The 23,963-nt window shown below is 39.6% G+C and overlaps 1 protein-coding gene across 1 annotated transcript in view; it reads left to right on the top strand.

Moving 5' to 3' along the window:
• Positions 1–23,963, top strand: part of LOC134539383 (synaptic vesicle glycoprotein 2C-like) — a 134,135-nt gene that overhangs the window by 24,862 nt on the left and 85,310 nt on the right. The window contains exon 2 of the mRNA XM_063381373.1: positions 12,780–13,035. Within this exon, the coding sequence (XP_063237443.1) occupies positions 12,805–13,035 (231 nt within the window). The 5' untranslated portion in view covers positions 12,780–12,804. The remainder of the gene's footprint in view (positions 1–12,779; positions 13,036–23,963) is intronic.

The raw sequence follows: 23,963 nt of genomic DNA, 5'->3' as shown, positions 1-23,963 counted from the left end.
AGAGTTGATAAATAATATTATAGAAATGTATGGTCCTGTCATTCATTCAAGAATTTCAGTGTGTTTACATTTGTCTAAGATTTTATTTAGTAATAATACATATTCACTGCTATTTCAGCAGCCATTTTGAAAATGGTCGACATAATTCTTGGGCCTACCTAAAAAAATATCCTCTGATATGTATTTATAAACCTATGAAAGTTTCATGCTTTTCTCCAGATGTAAATAATTGTTTGTCCTATCCGCTGTACTATCATAATCGGGTAGACGTTGTCCGTGTTTATTTATTTACCTATATATAATCATTGAGTATTCAGTAATATAATGGATGATCTGTATGTACTCTAGAATCTATGAAGAGTTTGAAATGGTATTCCATCTTAATCTCGTTCCCCAAATTTCAATCACAGTAATAACCACCATTTCTTGTTATTGAGTATTAAGAATAGTAAAAATCACAGTACCTATTCCAATTTTCGTGGCGATCGGTTGAAAGGATTAAAAGTTGATACGCATCAGTGCTATCTAGTGGCGAGTTATAGCAAAATGGATAGCAACAAAACCTCCATAAAAAAAACACTTCGATGTGCCATCTTTCATGGCGATCGGACAAACAGTGTCGGAGTTTATGAACGTCATTAATACCAACATTCATTTTATATACCTATATACTATATTTTATGTTATTAAAAAAGTTTTAAAAAAATTTCATTCACGAGAGTGCTGTGCTAGTAAGCCTCCTGGGCATTAGTTATGTTGGTATTATAATCATTGTAATGCCAGTTTTCTTAGGGATTTTAAAACTCGTGATTACTTTTTACTCTGACTATTTTAGTTTACTAAATATATTTCAAGGTAGTTTTCACTATCATCAAGTTTCTTTTGGCTCACCAATACGTTCGGCGTGTGGCCATATGTTTTCGAAAGTGACTGCATTCGGGTTTTTACTGCCTCAGGTTGATTCGCCATCTTTGTGACACATTTCCGTTCATAGAGTTCCGTTCCATTTTCGACGGAATTACTCCTACCAAGTGCCGTATACCGAGAACTCGTTGTGTTTAAATTAATTTAGTAGGCTAGTAGCTCTTAACTGTTGGTGGGGTGCGCGTTGCTGGATTAAATTTAACAAATCCATGTTTTTCACAAGGTCAACTATATGTTGCTTGCTACAGAGTAGGAACTCCAAAAACTATATTCTACATCTATACACCAAATCAGGAAACCAAAAATATGGTTTATCAACTTGCGTTCCGCCAAATGTTCCTATTAGTTTAAATCATTTTTAATTAGTTCAGTTACATAACAAAAATTATTGTTTAGAAGAGTGACTTTTTAAAAAAAATGGTTTTAGTTTATACAAATAAATGTAATGGAAATTATCACTATAAGTTATATTTTATTATTCGAAATTTTTTTATAACGCATTATAGATTCTAAGTAAAATATAAACCATTAATTTTTTGATATAAAAAATTGGTTGTCTGTAAAGTCGGTTTACGGACGATAGTTTAACGTGACAACGTCATATCATAACAAAACATTTATGAAATGATTGCATACTTTTATCAATAAAATTGAATCATTTTTATTGAATTATCACTATTTTGTATGGATACAAAGAAGGAGTAAAATGAAATCTACAATTTAATTAATAAATTTACTTTTATTTGCACTCAGTAATTCAAATATGTTTATTACTTTAACGAAGAGCTTATTTTAACTATAACTTTTATACATGTTTGCTATTTAACTTCTTCCAATCTGTGTTATTCTGTTAAGGATAGGACGATGATTGGAAAAGTAGGAGACGAATGGGAGTGTTAATGTGCCTCGAAAAAGTCAAATCGATGGTTGTTCCAATCGAGTGAAAGCGAGATAGATGCGGCGCAAGGGTACAATGAGCGTACCGGGACACAGCGTAACGGACAATGTGCGTAACGGGACACTTGTTCGTGCGTGCAGCCGGAGTTCATCGATTTATTAGACGTTGTCAAGTCGAAAAATAAAATTGATGCTTACAAAGATCGTGTAAACAAAGAACGTAACCCCGTCAGAGGAAACTTCAACCTGCTGAGGAGTTTAACAATGACATATTGAACTGAGTGTTACACATTATAAGGCATGTACGTTGTTTCACTCCTTATGGTAGGAGCACCAGATAAGCAATGAATGTTTCTACCTAGAAAAAAAGGGGGACGAATTTATGAAGCTAACAGTACAAAATTATTCTAATATAAGTTTTTTTAACAATTTGGTAACCCTTCATTCACAAAGATGATTACAATTATTTATATTCTCAATATAAATTGAACAAGGCTCGGTTTAACAATTTAGCGTTAGGTAAGCTCTTAATGTACACACCATCAGTAAATTACCGTTGCAAGTTAAGTCGAATACGAACATGACATATAATTAATCTGAAAGTGAGGCTATCATGAAGTGTTGACTAGATCTTACTGGGTGTGCCGCAGAGAAACCTAACAGGAAGCCGATCATGGACGGATTCTTGAAACACATAAATGCAAAAAATACTTAAATGAAGCAGAATTTGGAACGTGGCGAAAGAAAGAGAATTTAGAAAAAAAAGAGAGAACATGAACAAAATTTAATCTACATACCACTTATAGACAACTAGCACTAAAAACTCCCCAAGTACTCGTCCATGATCGTCTCCACAGCACTCCGGATAGCTTACTGTCAGCCTCAAACACTAAACGCACAAGAACGAGCCGAGTTAAAAACAGAGTATATAAGGTGTAAAGAAGAAATACATCCGCAGAAGGAAATAGTTCCTGAAGGTTGAGGGGAGGGCAGCATGCGCACTACCAGACAGAAACAAGGGGAGTTGGTTGGCACAAAAAAGGAGGGGAGGGAGAAAGGAGGGAAAGGGAAGTGACACTCGCTACCTAAGATTCAACCCTACGTGAACGGAAATAAAAACGTAGCTCATGCAGTATACTGCAAAATAAATATAGACAGACCAGACAAATTATAAATTACTATAATGAATTATCAAAATGTTTCTCGTGTCATAATTCCGAAGGAGTGCATCCCACTGAACTTCTTCGTAACATGTTGGATATCTGGTAACAGCGCGGGCCAAAGCCATGCACTCCAGTCTTAGCATGAAGACAGACTTGTAGCCGTTCTCGGCTCGCATTGTGTCAGCGCGTCTTAGTGTGTAGTTAGTCTGCTTTCTTTCTGCTCGCGAACCTCAGGTTCCACTGTCTGCTATATACCGTGCCTGTTGATTTCGTACCGCCGTTTTTGAAGTGAAACTTCGTTGTTTATAGCTCAGGGAGTAACGAAAAAATGCAAGGCGAATGTGTGGATCGTATTTTAGCTATCAAATTACTTTCCCAAATACGGAGATGACAGCTGTTCGTTATGTGTTTTCATCATAGCTCACTTTTCATACTTGCGCATTTGCTCATTTGCCCTCTTGCATGCTAGGTACTCGCCTGCAGATCATTTCTTTGTTATGCAAAACTTGTTCGAACTAATCATGCTCTCTATCTCTTCTCGCTTTATTAGTCAATGAGGTCTTGAAAAAAAAGTTTACTTACGCAAATTTAGAAACAAATTAGTAATTTCCATAAGGCCTCCGCCTACCGGGGCACACATACGGTGCGCAGAGCTTCAGGAAACGCGATTTCAAAACTACTCAAGATATCCGAGTGGGATCTGCTTACGAAAATTATTTAAGAGTTCGCTGAGGGCTGAAAAGTACTTTTGATTTTGGATTAAGTTTTTAAACTGTATTTTTAGAAGAGTTAACATGGCTAAAACGCATGTTTTCAGAGTAATTTTTAGGCGTAAAACAACCATTACAGATTCTTGAAAGCACTTAAGGGACTTGTATTACACCTTTATCTTCATTTCTCCGCCATATAATGTTACGGGCACCGCTCAAGTTTCACAGTTATCCTGTGGCGACGAGAAGACTGCGCGCCAGTCCAGAGGAGACACCGCGCTAGAAGCACCAGCGAGCGTCGCGCTTATCATCCCGCCTCACTAACACACATTCACCCCTGACGGAGCGGGCCCCTTAAGGTTGAAATTACGTTGAAAAAATGCTTCATAACCAAGAAAATTTCAAAATATACAGTGATCTAAGTATTAAAACCTAATCTCTTATGAATTTATTTCATATGGAATAAAGCATTTTTTTATTTATTTTGTTTTATTTTTTCATGAAATTTTGGTTTACGTAATTTTTGTTTAGATTCTTAATATTATGATATCTTCTAATTCACCAACAATAAATATTTGTTTTATTATCTGGTGGTTAGAACATATGCCTCCTACCAAGGTACCCGGAGTTTGATTCCCGGCGTTGGAAAACACAGATATTTTGCAATTATGGTTAAAAGTGGTGGGAGGTCAGTCTGCGAGCTCTATGACGTAAGTGCCTTTTCCAAATAATATTTTATTAAAATTTGATTATTATTTTTTATGATTTAGGAATTTTTCCGGAATTTCAAGCTGAATAATTACACATTTTCAAGATGGCGCCCAAATTTTAATATGGTGGGCATCTCAGTAATAATAAATGAACACTGCACTTTAGTGGTGAAAAATTAAACTAGCGTGGTGGTAGCGAACTCTAGCAGACGATAACAAGAGGAGGCCTCCAGCAGACGAAAACAAGATGGCTGACATGACGTCATACTAGCTGGCGATATATATGGAATGTTCAAAGTGGTGGGAGGTCAGTCTTACAGCGCTTCCGTGGAGGAAGGATCGGTCGCAATTTTTATTTTGGACCTCACCGGGTTCGAACCGAGGACGTTAGTGCATGTTTTGAATAAAATTTTATTTTCATTAAGTAGCTTGGCTTCTGGGTTGTAGCCGTGTCCTTAGCGAATATTTTTCTGACGTTTCAGTCGACATTGCATTCGCCATCATCAGGGAGCAGTCAGTAGATAACTGCTCCCTGATGATGGCGACTGTAATGTCGACCGAAACGTCGGTGAATTATTCGCCAAGGACACGGCTACAACCTATAATCCAAGCTTCTTCAGACATTGGCCGTGAAAGCCTGCGAACATTAATAAATTTTGTTTAATTACATTTTTTGTACATTTTAATTTTTTCCCGGTAAAATCTGATAAAAATTACGAATTTTCAAGATGGCGGTCGTTATGAAAATGGCAATGATCTAGAATCCAAGGTGGTGTCCGTAATGAAACGCGCAACGATTATGTCATACACGTCCAAGATGGTAGGCGTAACGAAATGTGCAACGTTTCTAGATTCCAAGGTGACTGTAATGATATGTGCAACTGTGTTTTTATATAATTATTTTTATAAAAATTAAGTTAGTTATTTTTTTACGAATTCTAAAAAATTTCCTGATTTTCTAGCATAAAAATTATGGAATTTTCAAGATGGCGGCCGTAACGAAAATTGCAGCAATTAGGTCAAATTGATGATAGCTGGTATGATGTAAGGAATTTTTATAATTTTGTTTAATTTTATTAATAATTTTTAAAATATATTTTTAATAAATTACTTGTTTACCTTCGCCGGGAATCGAACAGAGGACCGAAGACGATTAAGTAACTAAACATTTGAAGTAAGCAATTTTTTATATATTTTTTCGAATTTTGTTTCAGTTTCTTTGGTCAAAAATTAAAGAATTTTAATTCTATTTTCAAGGTCATCCAAGATGGCCGACGGAGGCTTATTGGAGGCTTGTAAATGCGGAATTTAAGCCTCTTTGAGGAATTTTGGTTCTTTCTAAGGCAAAAGTCTTATGAGGTTTTTCGAATTCCTTATTTTTGACAATAAACTGGAAATTTTCCCTCAAAACAAGTATTTGTTCCTCGATATAGGGAAATATTTTAGAAATTGAGTAATTTTAAGCCATTTTTGAGTCATTTTTGAGGAATGTTGAGAAAATTTGACAGAAAAAATGGTCGCCGTGACGTCACAAACCACGGCTCCATCTCCACACCCTGAACCCTGTCCTCGGATGCCCTGTTATATACTACTCGAACCTAAATATCTCCAGTGATCATTTATTTAAATACTTATTTTTAAAACAACCAACAGTGCCGTCCCTTTAAACAGAAATATAGTTTGGTGTAAAAAAGGAAAATAAATTCTCAGTAACAGCAATTAAATGATTTGGGGTGGTGTTTGGGATATGTTAGAGTTATATATAGCTGCAGTAATAGTTTGATTTAAATATGAAGGTTTCGTATAGAAGAACTTTGTGTAATAGTATATATATTTATCAACTTAATGTTTGAACACCGTATAATAAAGACTTCTATAGTTTGTGCCCAAGAAAAGGAGCTAACTTTGCACAGTTAGAGCGTGAAAGCGTTATTTGTGTTTGATGGCAGTGTTAAGGGGGTGCCTCCCTTTTCAGGTCAGGATTTTATATTTATATTAATCACTGATCAACTTTTAGACTTTTTCAATTGTTTAACTTTCATGAAATTAAAATATATACAGCGCATACTTTTTGCATAATTAGCTGCCAAAGTTACATTTTTAACGTTTTTAGGTTGTACAAATAAGGAGAGTTTAATTTATTGCAGAACTGAAACTTTTTAGATTTAATTGCAATGCCACTGGCTACTTCATGATATGGTTTGCATTTCTATCACAAAAACTCATTTCATGTTTCTTGGCTGTCAAAATCGTCACAAATTTGAGAATTTTGAAATTCCAGGTAAAATTAATTAATAGTTTCTGCAAAAATTCAAACCATATCATGAAGTAGCCAGTGACATTTCTGTTAAACCTAAAAAGTTTCAGTTCTGCAATAAATTAAATTCTCCTTATTTGTACAACCTAAAAACGTTAAAAATGTAACTTTGCCAGCTAATTATGCAAAAAGTATGCGCTATATATATTTTTCATTTCATGAAAGTTAAACAATTGAAAAAGTTTACAAGTTTATCTATAATTACTTTAAATAAAAAATCTTGACCTGAAATGAGAGGCACCCCTTAAGTGTTTTTTTTTTGACGTGACGTCTAATAAATCGATGAACGCCGGCTGCACACAGGAAAAAGTGTCCCGTTACGCACATTGTTCCGTTATGCTGTGTCCCGTTATGCTCATTGTTCCGTTACGCTGTGTCCCGTTATGCTCATTGTTCCGTTACGCTGTGTTCCGTTACGCTGTCGGCGAGTGCAATTGACTAAAACATTATGGTGATTCATATAATTGATGATAGATATTTGATTACAGTTTATTTGTATGAAAACTTGTTCATAATTATATTTAAACTTTATAGCTAAACGTCAGTTTTTAAAATTAATTACAAGTCATCTACGCGTGAACTGTTTCGTCGACTGTTTATAAAGTGAAGTGAAAAGTTAATGTGGTTTTCACTGCTTATTACAGCAACAATTTCGGCAATTAAGGTTAATTATTCTTGCATTTTAAAAATCTGATTAGTAGTATAATTCCAAGTATTTATTATTTTAATATTAAAATAAAAATGATTTAATTTTATTCATAAAAGTATGCAATCATTTCATCAATGTTTTGTTATGACGTTGTCACGTTAAACTATCGTCCGTAAACCGACTTTACAGATAACCAATTTTTTTTTTCATGTGTAACATCTTAGCTCTCGGTATACGGCATTTGGTGGGAGTAATGTACTGAATGCGACGGAAATAGTAAGGAGAAGCGTGCGATGTGGCAAACTTTTCTTTTTCTCCCTCTCTTCAAACGCCGTGGATATAAGACACATCTGTTTACCGTTCGTCCTGCTAATAGTGTTCTTGGACAGCGCCACGCTTTGCCACGTGGCTTTTCTAATGCGTTATAAATACGTCGTGAAATAATCTATACTAATATTATAAAGCTGAAGAGTTTGTTTGTTTGAACGCGCTAATCACAGGAACCACTGGTCCGATTTGAAAAATTCTTTCAGTGTTGGATAGTACATTTATCGAGGATGGCTATAGGCTATATTATATTATCAATAACATTAGGGATCCTTACTAAAAGTCCAATTTAGAATCAAATGCGTTGGAGGGGGTTAGATACAACATGCAGTACGCGTACGAAGTGTGTGTTGACAATGCCGCAGGCGCTAGAAGTTTCCACGCACTAGATGCCTTATCATTCTTAATTTTCCCATACAAGTAAAAAACACCCGTGTGATATTAACAACGAAGCAATCAGTACCATCATATAGAATACATAGAGATAGTGTGAGGTATATATGTAGATATAAAGAGACAAATACAGATAGAGAGATACATAGATATATAGGACTATAGATGTAGATAGAGATAAATATATATTTAGAGACATGGATAGATTATTTGTATATGTGTAACTACTTCAAACATATTACAAAACAAAACTGAATGAGGCATTGCAATGCATGCCGAGCATTAGCTAGATAATAGAATCTTTTCAATATTAGTAATCCCTTATTTTTCAGTTTTTTTTTCTATATTGCTTTATAGAGTCTAGATTACATACAGACCAGGTAAATAACTATAAACTGGCAGAATAACGTCTGTCGGGATCTGAAAGTGATATAAATTATTTTGCACACTTGACATTTAAATTAAGAAGACAAGTACTAACTACATCTGATCTCTAAACAGTTCCCCTTCACCCTGTGTTCAGCCCGGGCAACGCTGGGTACTGCAGCTAGTAACGTATAAAATATAACATAAATTTAATATTTTTCTAAGCATTGTATTATAATACGTGCTGTGTTACTACATAGTTCGTTATGCGATTTGTTAGACGTTACACATCACTGGCGAGTAGGTACTGAAAGACTATCACTTTTGTTTATGGTCAACAGCTTCCCGCCATGAACCAGTGTACAAGAATGACTCAAAAGATAAATTCACAGGATGTCCATTAAAAAATATGTTTTGGAAAGAGTATATTATAAGAGTTTAATTCAGACTATTTACAACAAATCGTTCATCAAATTGAACGTAAACTAAAATTGTTTTTCTTACAAATTTTCAGTATGTGCACCTCTAGTTATACGGCACACGCCCAACATAAAGACCCATTCTTCCACCACTTTGGTTTGTTTAACAAGTCCGGAGTAATGGAAGCAATAAGCCTCTTCAATTATATGATCTTTTATAAAGCCCCGAAAGAAAATAACCGATTGGTGCTATGTCAGTTGAACGTAGGAGGCCAGCGAAAAAGAGCTCTGTCTCGACCATTAAAACCAACACATGATCAAGAAAGTCAACTTCCCGCTCAAACGCTTGTATGTGCAAGGTTACAACGTACACCATAGTATGTAGCAACTGTATCCTGTGTGGACGCATGTGTGAATGTGTTCTTATAACCTTCCACACTCTCACGAGTCGCCATTTTGCGTAGGTGGCGCTGCAAGCGAGAAAACAACAAAATAGTACTCGCGCAAGCGCTTATCTAGAACTTGATCTTTGTGACCTTGAATCAACTCAATACAATGCTTACATCTGATACGATTAATATTTATGACTGAGGTATTTTATGGACATACTGTATTCTCATACAGACTCTATATGTGGTATTGAGAGCTCCTCTGTGAAAAGGGGGGGGGGGGGGGATCAAAGGTTTCTGCGTTGAGGCCTGTCAATTGTAGGATAAAGGTCATGGAACAATGTTGGTTGAATAAAGGGGGAAAAGGATTCGGTCAGCAGGTTTACTAGTTGGAGTTACACATAGTTAGGTTATTAACAATGAAGAATTTAGCTATTATTTTTGCGACCAAGTGTGGGTCACGAAAAAGCATGTGAGGAAATTTTAAGGAGAACTGCAGTTAAGCCTGAATGAGTTTTTTGTATAAAGAGGAGCGATTTTTAACAGCTATGAAATGAAACACTTCAGAAATCTGAACATGCAGTTTCTTGTCCTATCTCATCTTGAGGGATTTAGCCACGTCGAAATTGCAGAGTTGATGGATCTACGGGTTGAAAGCGGGGTAGCGGGATGCAGTCATTACCGGGGCCCAGACTATAGGGTGAGCAGAATTGGCCAACAAAATTTTTGTAGATTTCTTTAAAAAGTGTTAATTAAAAGGCGAATATAAAAAAATTATTATTCAATATCTACCAACATTTTGATTTGAATCATTATAAATACTCATGTTACTCAGTCTCTAGTGAGTTTGGCAACAAGAAAAGTAATTTATGCTTGTACATTTACACCTTTTCTTTTGGTGAATATGGGAGGGCGTTAATCACAATTTATGCCCCGAGTGAAGGAGAGAGCTTAGATCAGTTCCTGCATTGCAGTCGCCATCAGAATAGTAGCATCCTGCAGCACATGCCAGTTAAATGCCACCCTGATGATGACGACTAAAATCAATGTTGGACACAGTTTCCGTGACCGAAGGGTTTTGGACGGTATGGAATATCTCTCAGGTTAAAGGGAGGTCCGAAAATATAAAAAATTATTGCTCCTTAGGAAATTATTTCTCCTTGGAAACGGCATACCCGTTTCTCGGCTCCCGGAGCCCATGACCATGATTGGAATTTATTCCAATTTTGGACATGTAAAAGATCCATCCTTCACACCTTCTCGGGTTAGCCATCTAGGAATAGTTACCGGGGGGATCGGATGTGCACGGCCTTGTAGACCGCGAATGACTTGCTTCTTAGGATGTATTCTAACACATTTCTGACATAATGAAACCAGGTATTAAATTAACAAGTATCACCAAAAAATTGAACCGATTTCAAAGGTCAGAAGCGAGGTGCAACATGGAGTAGATTATTTGTAATCACTCGGGTTTATCGTTATAGATCTGGTTGTTATGAGGTGTGTTGGGCAAATGGCGGTTGGCCCATTCCATAAGACCACCACTGACTGCAATTGTGATGCCAATTAGAATTGTTGGCACAATTGTCAATTTGAATTTTTAAATTATTATTTTAGCAGTAATTTTGTAGCTAAAACTTAAACTTTTTCCACTCACTGCACACTCCCACTTAATATTTGTCAGGCTAGTTCCCCAATTCGTTCCCAGCGACGTATCTGATTTTTGCCAACCATCTCACGAGCCAGCAAACAGGCTCGTCTTATTCTCGCTTTGGCGCACACCCATCGCCTGTAATTATCCCTGCAGCCATGACAAGAACTGCTATGACCTGCAAGCTATCAGAGCAGCCCGTTTCTAAGACCCCCCTTACACGAGAAATTTCAGCCGTTACGCAAGCAATTTCAGCCATGTCCAGGACTGTTTCCCCAACATACAGGCACGTCCCTAGGTTCAGTAGAGCACATTTCCCACTGCACCTGCAACTTTCCTCCCCCCCCCCTCTCCAGCCTTTCCTGGGAACACTGCCGAGAGCTTTGACTAGTCATTAACCCCGGGCAGGGACGATCTGTCTCAAGGTCTGGACATGAGCGTTCGAATGTACCGCCTCTGACCTCTAGTGGTGGATTTGTGAGTTATTTACCCTGGGTTTTTGAATGCCTGCTAATCGTCACTGCCCCCCTAGCGATACACACAGCCAACACTTCCCTATCGTTCTCTTCCAAGCCACCAGAGTGCTCCACAAGTCTCCTCCATTAGCCCCATACTTTCGAAGTAGCCTCGGGAGAGATATGTAACAAGTCGACTTCTTGGTTCGGCCACTCCTCTGTAGGTCGCACTGCAAATGGGTGCCAGAATATCTCGGCTACCACTTCGAAGCCGAAGTCCTCCCCTTTCTTTCTAAATCAAGCGCCTGTTTTAATTAAGCATCACCTCGCCCTACCACGAACTTCTTGCCGCAACTTCAGACTGACTGCTTCGCGTCTCGGCCAGCCCTCAGAAAGATTCCACTTCTGCCACCGTACGAGAATGTCTCGTCAAGGGATGTTTCCTTAAGTTCGATAGTAGTTAGTCAGTCTGTGTTTTCAATGTAGAGATTTTTATATTTTGGCTAAATTTTAATAATTCTAAATTATGAGTGCTTCCACGGCAACCACGCTTGTTCCTACTGTCTTCGCTCACCTCCTGGCGGGCCCACTTCCTGAGCGCTAGGAGCAACACCCTGTTTTGGTGAGTTTCGACAACCGTTCTCTTCCCCGACCATCACAGATTTTGTGGGAATTTTTACCCATTTGACTGTCTGTGAAGCAGGTCTAATTCTTTTGGATTTGGCTTGTTCACAGACAGGATCCAAGAGCCTGGAGCCGACATGGCGTCCACAAGCTCTTCCTTGTCCTCGGTGACCAAGGACTGCTATGGCACCCTGGTAGCCCATCTGTAGTATAGATCATCATCCTTGGCCAGCTAGCTTCAATCATCATACCTCCAAATTCTCCATGATACCTGCAGCTAGCCAGTTAGGCTACTACTTCGACGATCCTGAGATATCGAAAATTATATAACTACAGGACTTTAATGATGCTATGTTCTAAGAAATAAAGTATGGGATTGTTTATTTTTTTTTACTATGGCAAAGATAACTTAATAATATTGATTAGGGCCGGCCCATATAGTAAATTTTATAGTATGCATATATTAGTCCAATTATGTATTTGGAGTAATCAACTTCTTTACCAAACCCAGGTATTGTTGTTATATATTGTTTTTGTTTACTCATGTTTCATCATCTATAAAAGGAAAATAAATATAGGCTCAGATATAGACGAAACTGCACTTATTATTTATGCATTTGAAATTTAATGACCCATAGTCTCCCAAAATGTTCCCAGAGAGTGTAACACAATGGTGGCCGAAAAGACTGTGGAACCTTCACCTACAATGTGGTTAAATGCAACAAGTAAAAAGAGCCGTGGCCGTGACATTACTGCAGAGACATGCATGGTGGTGGTTGTTGCAGATGATCGTCGGCCGGCTGGCTCGGGATGCCCGCGAGGCAGCCGTCGCACGCCGGGCCGCGCGGGGCCGGCCCCTACTCGGAGTCGGCGGCGCTGGTGCGCGGCACTGAGGGCATGTCCTACACCGAGGAGGGCGTGCCCCGCCCCCGCAGCCCCCGCCCCCAGGACGAAGAGGACGGCGGCGAGGACGAGCTGGTGGGCAGCGGGGACTCGGACATGTCCGTGCTCGCGCAGTTCCACGAGGACGCCATCAGACAGGTGCCCGCTCACTGTCTCTTGTCTTTTACTTGCACTGGCAACTGGTCGCTCTATGCTGAAGAGCGAGCCCTAGGAGCCCCCTCTCCGAAACAGTTGGGCGGGTGAGCAGCGGTACTAGCCTTGACAGCTAGCAGTGGGTGGATAGGACCTCGGCGGTATTACGGGCTCTCTGGGTGTTCTGAAGAGTCCCAGAAATGTTATAGGTTAAGATACGCGCCCTCAGTGCAGCCTTGCTGGAGGGGCTTAGCCAGTACAGGGGTAGTGTTGGTGATGGTGATGGGTTTCCACAGTGTCTCGACATAGCTCTTCTCCAACACCCCTGAGCTGTGTTGAAGTGGTGTCTCCATGTCCCTCGCCATACGGGGCCACGTCTAGACCAGTTTCAGGGGAGTATCTAAGTAGTAGGATATAGCCGATTCAAGGACAGGCGCAGGATCCAGGATCCGACCTTGACCTTTGACCTTGACCTTGAACCCTGAACTTTGACCTTGACCTTGACCTTTAACCGAGTTATTGACCTTTGACCTTGACCTTTAACCGAGTTCTTGACCTTTGACCTTGACCTTTGACCTTGAACTTTGACCCTGACATTGAAATTCGACCCTTGACTTTTAACTATGACCTTGAACATTGACCTTGAACCTTGACATTGAAATTTAACTTTGACCTTGACCATGAACTATAACATTGAACTTGAAATTTGACCTTGACCTTGAAATTTGACCCTGACATTGAAATTCGACCCTGACCTTTAGCCTTGCGACCATCGATGTTGCCAACCTGATGACGTCATCTAATCCGTATGCTAATCCATATGCTAACCTAACCTAACCTAACCTAACCTAATCCATATGCTAATCTATGCTAACCTTCCTAACCTAACCCATGCCAATCTATGCTAATCCATGCCAATCTATGCTAATCCATGTCAATATATGCCAATCCATATGCCAATATATGCTAATTCGTATACCAATCTATGCTAATCTGTATGCCAATCTATGCTAATCCATATGCCAATCTATGCTAATCCATATGTTAATCCATGCTAATCCATCCGCCATTTTTTATTTCTAGAAATTTCCACCAACTTCGAATCGTGATGTCACCATTGCACTTTTCGTCACGGCCACCATCTTGGATTCGAATTTTATTTCGAACTTCAAATTTTCGAAATTTGATGTAAACATCAGCCGCCATCTTTTGCCTTCCTTAATGCATACCTAAGGTGCCACATTTGAAATTAAAATTATTATACAGCCGCCATATTTAATTCCAGCACAGACTACCAGATGGCGCTAAATTCAAAAATTAGTTGCCAGAGGCGCCGCCATCTTGGTTCTCAAGTTGGCTGGTAGATGTCGCTAGTATCGCGCACCAAATTCAAAAATTAGTTGCCAGAGGCGCCGCCATCTTGGTTCTCAAGTTGACTGGTAGATGTCGCTAGTATCGCGCGCCAAATACAAAAAATTGTTGTCAGAGGCGCCGCCATCTTGGTTCTCAAGTTGGCTGGTAGATGGCGCCACCGTCGCCATATTTTAGTTCATATAATCGATACCAGATGATGCCACCGTCGCCATCTTTAGTTCCTAGTGTTGCTACCAGAGTGTGCCACCGCCGCCATCTTTAATTCTTAAAGTTACCGCCGGAGCGCACCACCGTCGCCATATTTAATTCTTAAAGTTACTGCCGGATGGCGCCAAGTGTTATGTAGTCAGTCGAGACAAGTCGGGAACGAGTCGAGACAAGTCTAGACAGTCGAGACAAGTCTGGGGGGGGGGACAAGGCGAGACAAGTCGGTAGCCTGTATTCACCAAGTTCTCCGTTGCCGCCATCTTTAATTCATTAAGTCGCTACCAGATGGCGCCACTGTCGGCCATATTTAATTCAATGCATTGTCGCCGGATGATGCCAAGTTTGAATTTAAAAACCTACAAGTGTTATGCAATGTGTAACCAGTCGAGACAAGTCGAGATAAGTTTGGAACATGAAGCCATATTCTAAACTACGTTTATTATATATACGTATGCCTTTATATGTTTAGGTTTGATGATAGAGTAATGCAAGGGAATGACTTTTCATTTATATTTGCGACAAACAAACCATCCATCCGATTACATTATTCCAAGTGGCCATATTGGATGATGACATCACCGTGGCAATTTCCGTTATGGCCGCCATCTTTAAATATATTATCCGAGTTTAATGAAAAAAAATTTAAAATTTATAAAAAAACAAACTTTTACGACACGGAGCTCGGAGTCCTCGGTTCGAACCTGGTGAGGGCAAAAAAAATGGCGACCGATCCTTCCCTCGTGGTGGCTGCAGGCAGACTGACTCCCACCATTTTTTTTTTCAAAGTATATATAACGTCATCTAGTATGACGCCATGTCCGCCATCTTGTCTTCGATGCTGGAAGCCATCATCATTGTATCGTCAGCGAGAGTACGCTGACGCCATGTTAGTTTAGTTCTTATCCGCTAGAGTGCAGTAATCATTTATTACTGTGACACCAACCATCTTGAAATTTGGCCGCCATCTTGAAAATCCATAATTATTTAGCTAGGAATTCAGGAAAAAGTTCAAAATTCATTAAATAAATCACTTATTAATTTACATATTGATTTGATCCGCTCCTGTCCTCGGTTCGATACCCGATCGATGTAATAATGTTTAATTTTATGTAAAAAATAATAATTTCAATATACCATGTTCAACATTCGTAAAGAGACTCTAAATCCTCTACGACCATCATCCTATCAGACATCAAGACCACCATATTGGAAATGCGTAATTTTAATGCTAGAGATCCGGGAAAAAGTTCAAAATTCATTAAATAATTTTGTAATCTATATACTGATTGATTAGATCGACTTAGGTCCTTGGTTCGATCCCTGGCCAATACAAAACAACTTTAATATTTTAATAAAGTACCACTAAAGTGGCAGGTTTGAGAAAATAAAAAACACCGCAAGTTCTTTTAAAAAATCTTTTATTACATAAATTATACACTACCACAAGTACAACAAACACACAGACAAATTACCAAAGTTTCGTGGATCTCTCGATTCAAACAGTCTACTTACTATACGGACTATGTCCTTTACATGACTTTAAATGTCTATTCAGTTTATCAGCTCGACATATTGGTACACCACAATTTGCACACAAAGTCGAATTATTGACTTCATTAAAAGGACAGTGATATATTTCATGTCGTTGTGCACTTCGAATATTTGCCAATGTTTTGTTACAAAATATACAGCTTGATTCCGATGAATGTACAGCCAATCTATCACAATTCCTGAGGTGCCGTTTTAATCTTCCATATTGTACAAACTTGCTTAAACACCTGTTGCACTGATATTTAATGCGTTCAGAGTTATTACTACAATTGTGTATTACATAATCCCATAATTCCAAGTTTTTGATCTTCTCACAGTACGTGCAGTCGGGTGATGGAACACCGCTGGTTGCTCCTTCCTTCATCAATGCCACTGGAACTGTTGACAACCAGTGGCGTAGCAAGGGTGGGGCGGAGGGGGCGGCCCGCCCCGGGCGGCAGCCCGCGGGGGCGGGTCGCCGGTGAAGCGGGTTGAGATCTGATCTATGATTCATTCATTACATGTGTCAGACACACTATAATGTTCCATTTTTATCTAAAATTTTGCACACCAACTATTTTTTAATATTTATTTAGAAGAAAAACTGCGAAATCACTGACAGAGCTCTTTATAACGTTTGTTTGTTTACATACGAACGGCAACATCGCATCACGCCGCGCCGCCCGGCGCGCGAGCCGAGTTGAGCGGCACTCCTTATTATGTTAATTACTCATACAAAATCTTTTGTTTCACGCGTCAGCCCGTGTCGATGCCTCTCTTTCGCACTCAGCAGTTTGTTGTTGTTGCCTGTTCTGAATCAGAGGAAGAAATAAGTGGTAAAGGACCACTGGAGCTCCTCCAGTTCATTCAAAAACTGAATCTCGGAATTTCGGTTCCAAATATAGTCATCTTGATTTGTATATATTTGACTTTGGCGATTAGTGTTGCAAGTGTGAGAGAAGTTTTTCGAGGTTGAAGCTAATAAAAAATTACCTCAGATCTACTATGAGCTCCGCTAGACTATCAAACTTGGCTATATTGTCGATTGAACAAGAATTGGCTGCTAAAATTGATTTTGACAAAGTTATTTCTGACTTCGCTGCTCATAAGGCCCGTAGAATCCGCTTGTAAAACCGCTCATCCTATTTTAACTTCAATAAAAGGTACCTCATTGCATGTGAAATTTAATTTTAATTAAGCACCTATAGAATGGGGGCGGCAAAATGGGTCTCCCGCCCCAGGCGCCGAGATGGCACGCTACGCCACTGTTGACAACCATTGTAACACTGCTGACATGTTAACTTCTGAAGCCGTTGAGGTCTGCTCTGCGGAAGATGTTGCACACGTCGTAATCTCCTGCTGTGCTGAGAGAGCAGGTGTAGCTGTAGACGTCGTTGTCATCGTGCTCTGCACTGATGATGGTAGACCTTCGATCCAGGTTGGTGTAGATAGCGGTAATGATGCCATCGAGTTCTCAAGAATAGCTAGATACAGGTCTATTATGTTAATCAAGTCTAACTATCCGATCCGTTCATCACAGCAGCCACAGACGGACTGAAGTCCATATCACCAGGGTCTCACTTATATAGTCTCATCAGCTGGTACAACACATGAGTCAAAACAATAACCAGGTTCATTATACTCGCACTTTACTTTCTCGGAGAATTTTTTATAATGAAGATGTAAGCTATCAAGACGTGAAATTAGTTTTTTGCACTTATTGCACTGAAATTGTATTCTTTTAACATTATTAGAACAACTGCTTCTTTCATGTCTGCGAGCATTTGAGGTGATAGTAAATGATGCGTCACAGTATTTGCACTGACGCAATGTACGCTCTTCATTAGTTGAAGAATCCATTGCTGATGATGAAACTTCAGCTGATGGTGGAACAGCACATATCGAAGTCTCCTCCAGTGTTGTCAGAGGCGTTGCCAACGGGATCTGCTTCAACATCGTCGGCGCTGACGTCATGGTTCCCGTAGTCGATGGTACATCCTCCATCGAGTTCGACGTTAAAGTCGGTAAAGATGCCATCGAAATCTCAAGAACAGCTAATTGACACGACTCATGCACCAGAAGAAACAAACTAGGCGATCCTTACACCGCCGACGTCAGTAACAAACTGAGCATCCTGCTTTCTAGGACTTGCTTATATACATGCACCATATGGAATAATACGCTAGTCAAATCAAGAACCATCAACAATAATATTAGAGTCAAAACAACATTAAAAATAGAAGGACCATAAACGAAAAGGCAGCAAAATCAAAAAAAGGCAGCACATTTGTAAACACCATCAACAAAAAGGAAGCACATTTTGGAAGCACCATCAACGTATAGGCGGCACATTTTGGAAGCACAATCAATAAAGAGAGCACATTTGGAAGCACCATCAACAAAAAGGAATCACTTTTGGAAACACCATCAACAAAAAGGAAGCACATTTTGGAAGCACCATCAACGTAAAGGTAGCACATTTTGGAAGCACAATCAATAAAGAGAGCACATTTGGAAGCACCATAAACAAAAAGGAAGCACATTTTGGAAGCACCATCAACATAAAGGCAGCACATTTTGGAAGCACAATCAATAAAGAGAGCACATTTGGAAGCACCATCAACAAAAAGGAAGCACATTTTGGAAGCACCATCAACGTAAAGGTAGCACATTTTGGAAGCACAATCAATAAAGAGAGCACATTTGGAAGCACCATAAACAAAAAGGAAGCACATTTTGGAAGCACCATCAACATAAAGGCAGCACATTTTGGAAGCACAATCAATAAAGAGAGCACATTTGGAAGCACCATCAACAAAAAGGAAGCACATTTTGGAAGCACCATCAACATAAAGGCAGCACATTTCGGAAGCACAATCAATAAAGGCAACACATTTGGAAGCACCATCAACAAAAAGGAAACACATTTTGGAAGCACCATCAAAAAGGCAGCACATTTTGGAAGCACAATCAATAAAGGCAGCACATTTGTCAGCACCATCAACAAAAAGGAAGCACATTTTGGAAGCACCATCAAAAAGGCAGCACATTTTGGAAGCACCATCAAAAAGGCAGCACATTTTGGAAGCACCATCAAAAAGGCAGCACATTTTGGAAGCACAATCAAAAAAGGCAGCACATTTGGAAGCACCATCAACAAAAGAAGGAAGCACATTTTGGAAGCACCATCAAAAAGGCAACACATTTGCACATTTGATAACACAAGTTACGAGAACTAAGTCTTAGTTAGAAATCAGAATGCAAGAAATAAAAACATTAAATTTTTACTTTTAATATTTAATTTATTTCTTAAGAATATATAAATAGAAGTAAAATAAGCCATTATTGTATGTAGCCAGCTTTTCTCAGTTATTCGAGTATGAAGGATATTTCTTTTATGCACGAATAGTTTCCTGCACAAAGCGAGCCATGTAGAAGTCTTAGCCGGTCAACCAATAAGTTTGTATCTTTCCACGATGTGTAATCAATCTCTTCTACCACCATCTCACTTGCTTGTTTATTATAAATACTTTTAATATCACAATCGTCCCAGTGATCATAATAAGCGTTATCAGATTTATTTATTAAAACACATCGTTTCCATCGTTTCGGGCTCAGGACACCGTTACATTCTTCGATCTTGTCAGCTTTAGGTGCTTCATCACAGTCTATGCTTTTGTCAACAGCCTCAGAGTCACTGTAACAATCACTGTAGAAGACATCCTCTTCACCCAGATTACCATATGATTTCGATATCGATGATGTCGAAGTGCCATTATCATCTTCATGCTTCCTTTTTAGGAGTCCATCATTTTTACAAAGTAAGAAAGATCTACTTGAATTCGGCTGGAATGTATTCTCACTTTTCACGTTAAGGATTCTTCCATTGTCTTCATTCTTCCATAAATCATTATCATCATTCAATTTAAGTTCTTCGTCGAGATCGGAAGAGCCACGAACATAATCTCTCTCAAGACAAGGAAAATTATTGTCGTAATGCAAAGAGTTCACAAGCGGGCTTGTGCTAGAACTCTCATGTTGCTTAAGCAAAGAGTTCACAAGCGGGCTTGTGAACTCTTTGCTTAAGCAGGATTAAATTTGGACTTTTTTAAAAAAATTGATAATTTATTATGTTTATAAACGACATCATCCCTGATGGTTTTCTCTGAGTGCTTCTATTTTATTTTTATTAGGTGGAATTTTAAAAAAAATCATTCAGTCAAATAATAATATATACCCTGAGAAATCTGAGAAACACTAACTGGATGAACAAACTACCTTCTCCTTGGAGTCTAGCGATGCCATCCCTCTATTGCGATCGTTAGTGAGAATCCTGCATCCCGCATGAAAGAAAGAAATATTATTTACCTGCAAGCAATACGTGGTGTCATCTGTTGTTGAAAAGCAGAACTACTTACAACAAGTACCTTTGCATGAGATAACTTAACTATCGCTTAAGAAATATTAAAAAAAATTATATTTAAGTAATGTTTCCAATTGGAAAACTGTCTGTTTGTATCTAACATTAGTCACAGTAACTAATATGAATCCTGATTCGGTGTCTGTCGCTGTATCGAAAGGACACAGGTGTAAGTTTTGCAGCAAAGAATTTATCTTGAGAAAGAATGGAAGACAACACCAGAAGAATGACTGTGTTAAAAATCCACTACGCAATATGATAAGAGTAGTATGTTTTGGCCGGAACTGGGACAGGCGCCAGGCGGTGGTGGTGGTGTCGGTGTCCGCCATCTTGGATTTGTGACGTCACGGCGGCAAAACTTCCTCAAAAGTCCTCAAAAATGACTCAAAATGACTCAAAAATTCCCGTTTTAAGAAAAAATTTCCCGTTTTCGAGGGAAAAATTCCCGTTTCGAGGGAAAATTTCTCGTTTTAGTCCGTAAAAATCCCAGTGGCTAGAAATGTCCTTAAAGAGGCTTAAGCATCCTTAACTCAAGCCTCAGTTAAGCCTCTATCAGGACTTGACCTTGACCTCGACGGTCATATTTTCCGAGATCAGGATGCAGGATGTGGAGCCGAGAGCCGATCCACATCTCTAACGTCACGTCCATCTCTGACGTCACGTCGGCCATATTGGATAAGCGTAACGGGACACAGCGTAACGGGGCGCCGCGTAACGGGACACAGCGTAACGGGGCGCCGCGTATCGGGACACAATGTAACGGGACACAGTGTAACGGGACATAACGTAACGGGACAAGTAGATCACGGCGGCCATATTGGATCCACCATCTTTAAATCGAGCGCCCCATTCATTATGATGGAAAATTCGTCTCCGTCGCCATATTGACTTTTTTCTGTTCCACTGGAGGCCGCCATCTTGGATATCGTCGACTTTGTTTCTGCTGTATGTTCCTAGATAGCGCCAGCGGCGCTCATGTTTTTTTCTGTTCCACCGCAGGCCGCCATCTTGGATACCGTCGACTTTGTTTCTGTCGTTTGGTCCTAGAGAGCGCCAGCGTCGCCCTGTCTCATCACATAAGGTCGATGTTCCATTACCTACCATAGCTATTATGAGCCTTATCGACATTTTAAATTTAATTTTTTATGAAAAATATATTGGAAACGCTGTGATTCGAACCATCGCAGCTCTGATCTCTAGGTTGGAAAACATACGCCTTTAACCGCTCGGCCATCGAGACATTTACCAGATTGAAAATTAAATAAGGTATGTATATATAAAAATTACATGCATATTTGGACTTGTAATTTTTTTTAATTTAAAGTAATAATAGCACCACCTGTTCGAGACAGAAGCACCATCATGGATTATGAGGTCACCGTTGCAATTACCGTTATGGTCGCCATCTTTGAAATCCGTAATTTTAATGCTAGAGATTCGGGAAAAAGTTCAAAATTCATTAAATAAATTTTTAATCTATATACTGATTGATAAGATCGACTTAGGTCCTTGGTTCGATCCTTAGACGATACAAAACAACTTTAATATTTTTAAAAAATACTAAAAAAGTGTTAGGTTTGAGAAAATAAAAACACCACAAGTTCTTTTAAAATACTTTTATTACATACTACAAGTACAAAAAAATACACAGACAAATTACTAAAGTCTTGTGGATTTCTCGATGTCTGCATCTGCCACCCACGAATTAAAGCGAGGTGGAAAGCCCCACCACTTGACGTAGGACAGTCCATTTCTTCGTTTTATAATCTTCTCCACCAAGTACATATCAGGATACAACGTAGGCTGAATCTCTTCGGCATAGAAGCCGCCACGGATAGGTATGTGGTCCAAATCTTCGAGGTAGTAGGTCCTAGGCTCTGATTCACGAACATGTGTCACACGGAAAAGTTCGGGACTCCAGTTCGCAGTGAAACCTTTCTCGAAGATACCTTTCTGCTTGGAGATTCGCACAATGTCACCGACGTTAGCTTTACGCTTTCGTTGATCTTTCTTCTTCGTGTTGGAAAACACTGTTTGAAGCAAGCGATTGTCCGTTACGTCCTATGGCTTCATTTTCGTGGTAGAATGCACCGTGGAATTATACTCGCACTTAACTTTCTCGATAGCATTTTTTATAATGATGATGTAAGCTATCGAGAAGTGAAATTAGTTTATTACATTTTATACACTGAAATTGTATTCTTTGAGCATTATTCTGACAGCTGCTTCTTTCATGTCTGCGCGCATTTGAAGTTCTAGTAAATGATGCACCACAATATTTGCATTGATGCGCTGTACGCTCTTCATTAATTGATGTCTGGAATGCAGATGGTGAAACTTCAGCTGATGGTGGAACAGCACGTATCGTTGTCTCCTCTGCAGCAGGTATCGGGATCTCCGACGCCATCATCGTTGCTGCCATCGAGGTCCCCGCTGCTGATGGTAAACAGTCTATCCCGGACGACATTGGAGCAGTAACTAAATCTCACGAAACTTAATGGAGAGAGCACGTCCGTACTGCACCGCGGCCAGAGGTGAACTGCGGGTCCAGTCGTCCGAACCTCGCTTATATACCCGTGGTCTACTGGTATACTACATGAGTCAAAATATCGTCTGTATTTAAAATTTTTTATTAGGTACCTAAAAATTGTAGAAATAAAAAACACACGAGTTCAAGTTTTACACATTTATTTATAAAAAGTACACAAATACATATTAGGTTAAGGAATCAAGCATTTTCACAAGCAAAGTCTTTAATGCCGCACGAACTGACTCGTCGACTCCAGTTCCAACTGGTTCGTTGACTCCGGTTCCAACTGGTTCGCCGGTCACGCGATCAGGAACACAGGTTTCCAGCTGGTCATCTTCTGCAACGTCGACCACTCCGACAAGACATGGTCGGTGACGTCTGTGACCACGTCTGCGCCTGGGCTTAGGCTCAGTGCTAGTTGGGACAGATTCACTGCCTGAACTGCGACGACGAGACGCACACCGTTTGGACGTCTGCGTAGAAGCATCACAGGTCGCAACAGTTTGCAACACGTCCATGTTTGATGTTGCACATGCAGACGAGGCGACTACCTCAGCGATGCTGGCAGGAAGGATTGTGTGTGGTCTCATGTGATAGACGGCACAGTTTCCAGGTTCGCAACAATCTACCAGCTGCTGGGTCGGTTGGTAGGACACAGGAAAGTGCGCAAACCGCCAATGCTGAGCGCCTCCATCACAGGTTTCTGTATATGTACGTAGATACCCGGAATCCCAGTAGCTGTACTCTACACTGCTGAAGCTAGGTCTTGCGCTCACGTACACGTTAGCAGGATGAAACGTAAACATCTTCTTGCAGGCTGAACGTCAACTGAAGGCACGTACGTAGGTACGCCATTTATATATGCAGGCTCCT

The sequence above is a fragment of the Bacillus rossius genome, chromosome 15 (genome assembly GCF_032445375.1).
Source record: "Bacillus rossius redtenbacheri isolate Brsri chromosome 15, Brsri_v3, whole genome shotgun sequence".
Taxonomy (NCBI): Eukaryota; Metazoa; Arthropoda; class Insecta; order Phasmatodea; family Bacillidae; genus Bacillus; species Bacillus rossius.
Note: the sequence above shows the minus strand (reverse complement) of the source record. Positions and strands in the feature narration are given on the sequence as shown.